At 44.7% G+C, this 10086-nt stretch overlaps 1 protein-coding gene across 1 annotated transcript; it reads left to right on the forward strand.

Moving 5' to 3' along the window:
- The first annotated feature begins 7035 nt into the window (after positions 1 to 7035).
- Positions 7036 to 8564, forward strand: LOC139392716 (arg8-vasotocin receptor-like). Its single transcript, XM_071140916.1, has 2 exons — positions 7036 to 7891; positions 8485 to 8564. Exons 1-2 carry the CDS (start codon positions 7036 to 7038, stop codon positions 8562 to 8564), a joined length of 936 nt encoding a protein of 311 aa, XP_070997017.1.
- Positions 8565 to 10086: the final 1522 nt, after the last annotated feature.

Consider the following 10086-nt stretch of genomic DNA (forward strand, 5'->3'; position numbering starts at 1 on the left):
GAGGTGGAAGACTCCACCGAATACGAGTTTAGAAACATCGAATGGATCACTTGCAAGGACTTTACAATTGAACTGGGGAAAGTGCGAATCGAGGAGTACATCCACACATGGGAGGTGCACACCAGCTGGCTTTTTAGCCTAGTATTCCTCGAGGAGACGGATCATGAGTTTCACAAACAGTACCACTACCGGGCACAATGGAGCATCCCCACCCGACGCACCCCGATCCCCAAGGCGACTGCCAGTGTCTACTTTGTCATTGTGATTTCCAAGATCAAACCTCAGACTTTGCCCGTGGAGGTGTACTTTCTAGTGGAGTCGAACAGGCTGACACACAGGCCAGGGAAAACGAGGTTCAGGGAGAAGTGGTTGAAAGACGTCATCGAGAGCAAAACGTTGCTCCAGAATACTGTCGACTTTTAGCAATGTAAACATTGGAATGGACAGCTAACGTTTCTGTGGCGAATATTCATCTCTTATGAGACACCTAACGTTACCTAGCGAGTACATTTCCAGGCCAACGGGGAACACACGAGTCATTACATGGGCTTGTATCAATAAAGGGACCACTGCCTTCACTGTGAAGAGTTGGAAAAAAACATAGCTGCATATCAGCGAAGCTATGTGCTATCAACAACTCGGTCGTTTTTTTGCTAACTAGCGATACAACACAGCAGCCAGTACCTAACGTTAATTTATTTTACGCTGGGTTAGCTAACTGGCAAAGCAGCATCAGCTCGCTAATCATCATTGAGTTTACGACAGCCCATTTCAAAAGGTGTTTTGTAGATTATGATAAAAACCTAGACAAATGTAACATTTCATCCAAGGAAATTACCTGAATAGTCAGCGTTTTATTGACAGATCTGCTCGCTAAGGAAAACAGGAAATGTGTAAATATACAATAGATCACGTTACGGTGCTCTGCTTCTCGATTGGCTGTTTCATAGTCACGTCAACCGATAACCACCAACCACGAGAGGGCATGCATTGACTGCTCTGTAACACTAGAGGGCAGCATTTTATGTGAGATAATCCTCCCTGTGTGAATCATTACGTTTCATTGTGGAACAGCTACAGTATTTAATTGAATTTAAATAGGAGAAAAATCATTCCGCATGACTCATTTGTATTACTTATGTTTGGCACAAATGTTTATTTCACCAATTAGAGTGTGAACTAATGATTTGATCAAATCTAGATGGAGTGTGCATCCGATTGTAATCTCCAACAGTCCAGCATCATGGAGAGCGACATAACCACATACAGCCCACTACCGAAAGTAGCTAATGGTTTATCTATAACATTATTATTTATGTTGTTAACCCAATCACAAGAGGAGGATTGTTCAATTGATAAAATACAATATCAACATGTGATGCAAATTAAATATGGGTGATTTAGAGATTATTCACTGATCTTCCCATTGAGGATGTATCTATCTCTACTATGGATTGTTCCATGCAGAGTCTCGTTCAACAACATGCAGTGTGAAATGTCAGCAAGGTGTGCAAATGTCAAATGAGCTCAGTGGTTTTTGCCTGTCTCTTATCTTGATACAACATGGTTGGGAGGAACATTGACTTCAACAAAGGTAATTGGACAAGGTCCATTCAGGTCTCATAATGGGGTGCCCACGAATTCTCACAAACCTCAATGTAAAACCACTGTCTGGATGGGTCCCAAATGGAACCTGTTCCTGTGCATGTTCCTGTGTCTGTGCATGTGCCTGTTCCTGTGTCTGTTCCCGTGTCTGCGTCTGTTCCTGTGCCTGTGTCTGTTACTTTGCCTGTTACTGTGCCTGTTCCTGTGCCTGTTCCTGTTCATGTGTCTGTTCCTGTGTCTGTGTCTGTTCCTGTGTCTGTGCCTGTTCCTGTGTCTGTGCATGTTCCTGTGTCTGTTCCCATGTCTGTGTCTGTTACTTTGCCTGTTCCTGTGTCTGTTACTGTGCCTGTTACTGTGCCTGTTCCTGTGCCTGTGTCTGTTACTGTGCCTGTTCCGGTGTCTGTGCCTGTGTCTGTTCCTGTGCCTGTTCCTGTGTCTGTTCCTGTTCCTGTGCCTTTTCCTGTGCCTGTTTCTGTGCCTGTTTCTGTGCCTGTTCCTGTTCCTGTGCCTTTTCCTGTGCCTGTTTCTGTGCCTGTTCCTGTGCCTGTTCCTGTGTCTGTTTCTGTGCCTGTTCCTGTGTCTGTTCCTGTGAATGTTCCTGTTCCTGTGCCTGTGCCTGTTCCTGTGCCTGTTCCTGTGCCTGTGTCTGTTCCTGTGCCTGTTCCTGTTCCTGTGCCTGTTCCTGTTCCTGTTCCTGTGCCTGCTCTAAAGGTCCATAGAGTTCTCAATGTGTTTATTGGATTTCCACCCTTATTACATGACACAAACAGTAGCTACATCACCAGTAGTGGGCATAGACCAGTTGAATAAATGACTCTCTGGTACAGAGTGTAATAACATGGAGGAACACAGAAACAGCCCACAGAGGCACAGTGCTGCTGGAGGAGCACAGAAACAACCCACAGAGGCACAGTGCTGCTGGAGGAGCACAGAAACAACCCACAGAGGCACAGTGCTGCTGGAGGAACACAGAAACAGCCCACAGAGGCACAGTGCTGCTGGAGGAACACAGAAACAGCCCACAGAGGAACAGTGCTGCTGGAGGAACACAGAAACAACCCACAGAGGCACAGTGCTGCTGGAGGAGCACAGAAACAACCCACAGAGGCACAGTGCTGCTGGAGGAACACAAAAACAGCCCACAGAGGCACAGTGCTGCTGGAGGAATACAGAAACAGCCCACAGAGGAACAGTGCTGCTGGAGGAGCACAGAAACAACCCACAGAGGCACAGTGCTGCTGGAGGAACACAGAAACAACCCACAAAGGCACAGTGCTGCTGGAGGAACACAGAAACAACCCACAGAGGCACAGTGCTGCTGGAGGAACACAGAAACAGCCCACAGAGGCACAGTGCTGCTGGAGGAACACAAAAACAGCCCACAGATGCACAGTGCTGCTGGAGGAACACAGAAACAACCCACAGAGGCACAGTGCTGCTGGAGGAACACAGAAACAACCCACAGAGGCACAGTGCTGCTGGATATTCCTGTTGATCCTAGCTGCCAAAATTAAACACAATTAAATGTTTGTGTTTGTGTATATATGGATGCATGGATGTTTTATAGCAAAACCCCTCCCACTTTGTTCCATTCAAACAGTAATAACAGTTTCAATAGAGGTAATCAAAAACATACAGCAGAAGCAAACCCATTATTATGTCATATGTCATTATTATGTCATATGTCATCATTGTTCTGTCATCTATAGAAGAAAAGTATTCTCTGATTATACACTGTATCCAGATTCCTGTCACAGTGCTCTGAAGTGACTCAACAGTAAATGTTGAAATTTTGTTCCTTTCTATGAAGGGCAGCAGATAATTCCATATATTAGTGGCGCAATCCAATTCAAGTTCCCCTTCCCTCTTAACCACGACAAGTCCCCATAGCAACCAGGTCTTGCACCGTGCTCCCGGGATCCGTATAGGTAAGGTTGATGATAGGGGTAAACAAGACACAGAGAGATGGTGAGATGTTTGGAACCGATAGATGATTCACACAGAGGCTGAGGATATAGAGAATCCCATGAGGTCATATAGAAGTCAATTACACTCATATGGCTTTATTGCATGTCTCCAGATTCATTCTAAAGTCTATTGTACACAGTGAGCGATGCTCCGCCACCTAAAGATGAATCACACTGAGTGGGGATATTGGGAATCCCAGGGGATCATAGAAGACAGAATTGCAGTTATTGCTATGTGGTGTTACAGCGCCACTTCAGAATCATTTCAAAGTGGCCAGTGTAGCTCAGATCTACTGTATACTGTAGCTAGATACAGCTTTACTGCCCCACTCCAGAATCATTTCAGTGTAGCTCAGATCTACTGTATACTGTAGCTAGATACAGCTTTACAGCACCACTCCAGATTCATTTCAGAGTGTATTTCAGTGTAGCTCAGATCTACTGTATACTGTAGCTAGATACAGCTTTACTGTACCACTCCAGATTCATTTCAGAGTGTATTTCAGTGTAGCTAAGAGCCATTGGGGACCAACAACGATATATATATATATATATATATATATATATATATATATATATATATATATATATATATATATATATATATTAGGCACAGAGGACATGCTGTGTAAAAGTTGATGTGTGAAGACAGAAGATGCAGCAGTGGAAACGTGATAAACACTGGATGAATCATCTAAAAGGGTCTATTTCTGACTTGCTTTACGACAGCGAGCTTTAGAGCATCACTAATATATGCACATTACGTCTGTGTGTATGTTGCCCTGATCATACTGCTCCCTGTCACTGAGCATGACGGGTGGCATGATGGGTGGCATGACGGGTGGCATGATGGGTGGCATGACAGGTGGCATAAATGATTGGCTATGAAAAGCCAACTGACATTTACTCCTGAGGTGCTGACCTGTTGCACCCTCTCACAACCATTGTCAAATAAAATAAAATAACATGTATTTGTCACATACACATGGTAAGCAGATGTTAATGCGAGTGTAGAGAAATGCTTGTGCCTCTAGTTCCGACAATGCAGTAATAACCAATGAGTAATCTAACCTAACAATTCCAAATCTACTACCTTATACACACAAGTGTAAAGGGATAAAGAATATGTACATAAAGATATATGAATGAGTGATGGTACAGAACGGCATAGACAAGATGCAGTAGATGGTATCGAGTACAGTATATACATATGAGATGAGTAATGTAGGGTATGTAAACAAAGTGGCAGAGTTTAAAGTGGCTAGTGATACATGTATTACATAAAGATGCAGTAGATGATATAGAGTACAGTATATACATATACATATGAGATGAATAATGTAGGGTATGTAAACATTATATTAAGTAGCATTGTGACTATTATTATTTGACCCTGCTGGTCATCTGAACTTTTGAACATCTTGGCCATGTACTGTTATAATCTCCACCCGGCACAGCCAGAAGAGGACTGGCCACCCCTCAGAGCCTGTTTTTCCTCTAGGTTTCTTCCTGGGTTTTGGCCTTTCTAGGGAGTTTTTCCCAGACACTGTGCTTCTACACCTGCATTGCTTGCTGTTTGGGGTTTTAGGCTGGGTTTCTGTACAGCACTTTGAGATATCAGCTGATGTAAAAATGGCTTTATAAGTAAATACATTTGATTGACTGATGGACGGGTGGCATAGATGGGTGGCATATACAGGTGGCATGGACGGGTGGCATGACGGGTGGCATAGATGGGTGGCATGAAAGGAGGCATTACTGGTGGCATGACGGGTGGCATGACGGGTGGCATGGATGGGTGGCATGGACGGGTGGCATGACAGGAGGCATTACTGGTGGCATGATGGGTGGCATGGATGGGTGGCATGACGGGTGGCATGGACGGGTGGCATGACAGGTGGCATGGATGGGTGGCATGACGGGTGGCATGGATGGGTGGCATGGCAGGTGGCATGGGTGGGTGGCATGGATGGGAGGCATGACGGGTGGCATGGCAGGTGGCATGGCAGGTGGCATGGGTGGGTGGCATGGATGGGAGGCATGACGGGTGGCATGGCAGGTGGCATGGATGGGTGGCATGGATGGGTGGCATGACGGGTGGCATGGATGGGTGGCATGGACTGCATAATAGATGTATAGTAGGAAAATACTATTATGTGGTACTTAACAGAACCATAAACAGTGTTGGGGTGTCCTCACACTGAAGGAGAACAGCCTTTTATTCTAGCATGATGTGGCCTGCGTTCCAAATGGCACCCTATTCCCTATATAGTTCACTACGTTTGACCAGGGCCCATAGGGTCTAAAGTAGTGCACTATGTAGGGAATGGGGTGCCATTTGCGACACAGTCATGGTGTGGAGAGGTTGTGGATAATGAATAACATCACTCAGCACACTGTAACACTCAGAAGCGAAGGATCTGCAAGCTGCTAGACACAGATCTCAGCTTCAATACATCCTGTCAGATATGTGCCTTCCTGCTGATCACCTTTTCTTCACGACTGTCACAAAGGACCTGGGTGAAACAGGACTGAGAGAAGTGCTCTCACAGAGCCCAGAGTAACGGTAGAAACACATCATGTCACAATATGACATTTACCACAGTCTGCATCTCTATGAATTCATTTCCTCCAGGAATATGAAGTGACCAGTCAATACAGATGTTGACTTGATGCTTCTAAATCCACATGGGTCATGTTGATACATGGATGCTGAGGGGGAAACACCAATGTTCTTTTACATTACATTGTAAAGGATACAAGTCCTTATACCTGACTTTTATCAATCATATTCAACATGGATTCAATTGGAAAGAGTCTAGTTTAGGGGTGGATGTAATCTGTTCCTTTTGTATTCTGTGGAAGAAAGGCTTTTCATTAGGCCCATGTGGCTGATGGTCACAAAGTACTGGTCTATGTCTACAATTAATATTGACAGAAAATGGAAATGAGGGACATTGAAGGAAATGAATGTGCACTCACGTGTGAAGCCAGGGGAGGTGTTCATATTGAAGCCTAGATGTTCATTACACTCTGGGAATGCGCACTGCGCACCTACCTATACAGCACATTCTGATTTCATCCGTGCATCCAGAGCCATATTTAAACAGGCCTCCAGCTCTGGTGCACCTGTCGTTGCTGCCCATCTTTTCTCGGCCGCCCGTACAACATGTCATAGACAGACGATGCTTGCAGGGTTACCCAACCACATAGCGCCGGGCGGCCAAACTGATGTTTCTTGAAGGTATGTAGCTATCAATGGAGCAGCAAATTCAGGGTGAGTCGTCAGGCAAATACGACGCTACTACCAGCTACCAGCACTTGTTGCTGCTGCGCAGAACTACTGCGCATCATCGGGCGAGAGATAGTGGCCGAATTGCCAATAGGAAAGTATTGGACCTAATTTTCTGAACATAATTAACAATGGAAAAAAAATGGTAACCAAAAAATATTGTAAGGGACAATGAGTTTACAACTCAATTATAGTGGCAATGGCAGTTCGGAGCGGGAGGACGCGGGAGGAACTGATGAGACAGGTGAACACGACTTTGCGCTTATAAAAGCTGGGGTTTTGGGATTGATTTTTGTCTTAGCCACATGTGGGAATTTGTGCCTTCTGCATGCACTTTGGAGGAAGCGCAAGATGAATACAAGGACCCAACTGTTCCTTCTGCACCTGTGTTTTGCGGACCTAGTGGTCGCTTTCTTCCAAGTCCTACCGCAGCTCTGTATGGAGATTACGCACCGGTTCCGGGGCTCAGATTTCGTCTGTAGGTCGGTGAAATATCTTCAGGTGGTTGGGATGTTCGCCTCCACATACATGATAGTGGCCATGACCATAGATCGGTACCATGCGGTCTGCAAACCCATGGTGTCGTTCTTGAAGGGTTCTTTTAAGAGGTACGTCGCCATAGGCGCAGCGTGGCTGGTCTCTCTGGCTTTCAGCACTCCGCAACTCTTCATCTTCTCTCTCCAAGAACTAGAGGACAACCTGTATGATTGTTGGGCGACATTTATCGAACCTTGGGGTTCTAAAATATACATCAGCTGGATTACTTTATCAGTGTTTGTTCTCCCGGTTATCATCTTGCTGTACTGCCAGATTAAAATATGCACGGGGATATACTTTAACATGAAGAGAAAGGCGCTCCAGGCTTCCACGAGCGACAGGCGCACGGGCACCAAAGGGGTCTCGAGCGCGATGTTGAAGACGGTCAAAATGACATTCGTCATCATTATGGTCTACTCGATATGCTGGAGCCCCTTCTTTGTGGTCCAGTTGTGGTCTGCATGGAGTCCCAGTACAGCGCCCACAAATGGTAAATTCGATTGTATTTGTGTACCTGCTTGTCATTTTACTACATTGTTAGGAGCACAGGTATCTAGAAGCCACGGGTATCTAGAAGCCACGGGTATCTAGAAGCCACGGGTATCTAGAAGCCACGGGTATCTAGAAGCCACGGGTATCTAGAAGCCACGGGTATCTAGAAGCCACGGGTATCTAGAAGCCACAGGTATCTAGAAGCCACAGGTATCTAGAAGCCACGGGTATCTAGAAGCCACGGGTATCTAGAAGCCACGGGTATCTAGAAGCCACGGGTATCTAGAAGCCACGGGTATCTAGAAGCCACAGGTATCTAGAAGCCACAGGTATCTAGAAGCCACATGTATCCAGAAGCCACAGGTATCCAGAAGCCACAGGTATCCAGAAGCCACAGGTATCTAGAAGCCACATGTATCCAGAAGCCACAAGTATCTAGTTTAATCACACTGATTGGCCTCCAGTTCCATTGATTTGCATGACCTTTCCCATTCTTTCTGTGGATTCCTGTAGTGCTATTTTTATCATGCCATATCTCCCCCCCCTCTCTCTCTCTCTCTCTCTCTCTCTCTCTCTCTCTCTCTCTCTCAGGTCCACTGTTTGTCATCATCATGCTGCTTGCCAGTCTAAACAGCTGTACCAACCCCTGGATCTATCTTTACTACAGCTAGGAGACACTATGTTGGACTAGCTCTGGCCCAGGGCGCTACTTTCAGCTTCACAGAAGGCTCAGCATCAGCAAGCCACACATAACACCATGGACCAGAGCTATTGATGGACCATGTGGGCAATATGCTCCACTGCTTCACCTTGTACTGTATGTAGCATTTCTTTGATGTCATTGAAGACCCATGGTTTAGACACATGGAAATATTTTTAAATATCCTCGTTGATTCAACATCAATATTGGAATGTCAAGCAGACCATTTTAGCTATCTGCAGTAAGCAAATGTAATGTATATTCTTTCAAGCTAATATTCTATCAGAGGTGCAGGAACTGGAGCAGTAGAACATTTGAGGTGGCGGGACTCAGTTCCGGTGAGCTCCTGTCCTAATCAATCACTGATTATCTGGGATGACTGGCCACCAGAAAAACTATTGTGAGGAAGGATATGGGCATCGGTGAACAACGAATGGTTGCTTTGTGAGTATAATGTATATTCTTATCACGATCTGGTCCATATATTTATTGATGTGTTTGAGCTCTGACATGTCTTTACATAGATATCTGTATGTTCTCTGTTTTGTGTAATGCAACAATAAAACACGTCTGTACATGATTTGAATAATTCACTGAACACGTCTAAATGTATCTATCTACTAATACGAACATTATTTTAAAATTCTGGTGCAAAACTCTGTTCAGGACGAGTGTAAATGTTTCCTGTAGGTGGGGTCATGTGGTTGTGCTGACTGTGTTTCCTGTAGGTGGGGTCATGTGGTTGTGCTGACTGTGTTTCCTGTAGGTGGGGTCATGTGGTTGTGCTGACTGTGTTTCCTGTAGGTGGGGTCATGTGGTTGTGCTGACTGTGTTTCATGTTGAACACTACTCTGCTCAGGAGGAGTGTAAATGTTTCCTGTTGAACACTACTCTACTGTTGTGTTGATTGCTGCTGCCTTCTCGACCAGGCCTCCCGTGAGACTCTGTGTCTCAAATGGCTTTTCCTGGTTAAATAAAGGTGAAATAAAAAGTTCCACAGGGAAGTGAAATAATTCAGGGGTTTCTGGGAAAGCACACTGTCAAAAGAATAACTCCAATGACTGACATGTGCTTGTGCTCTCTCCCTTCTAGCTTCAAACAAAATGGTATGACACATGCAGGCAGGGTTGGGGAGTATCTGATTACATGTAATCTGATAACCATCAGTTACGTTACCGGCAATAATATTGTAATCAGATTACAGATGCTGTTGAAATACTAGATGAATATTGTAATCAGATTACAGATGCTGTTGAAATACTAGATGAATATTGTAATCAGATTACAGATGCTGTTGAAATACTAGATGAATATTGTAATCAGATTACAGATGCTGTTGAAATACCAGATGAATATTGTAATCAGATTACAGATGCTGTTGAAATACTAGATGAATATTGTAATCAGATTACAGATGCTGTTGAAATACTAGATGAATATTGTAATCAGATTACAGATGCTGTTGAAATACTAGATGGTTACGTCTTCCATTA

This window comes from Oncorhynchus clarkii, chromosome 33, assembly GCF_045791955.1.
Source record: "Oncorhynchus clarkii lewisi isolate Uvic-CL-2024 chromosome 33, UVic_Ocla_1.0, whole genome shotgun sequence".
Classification (NCBI taxonomy): domain Eukaryota; kingdom Metazoa; phylum Chordata; class Actinopteri; order Salmoniformes; family Salmonidae; genus Oncorhynchus; species Oncorhynchus clarkii.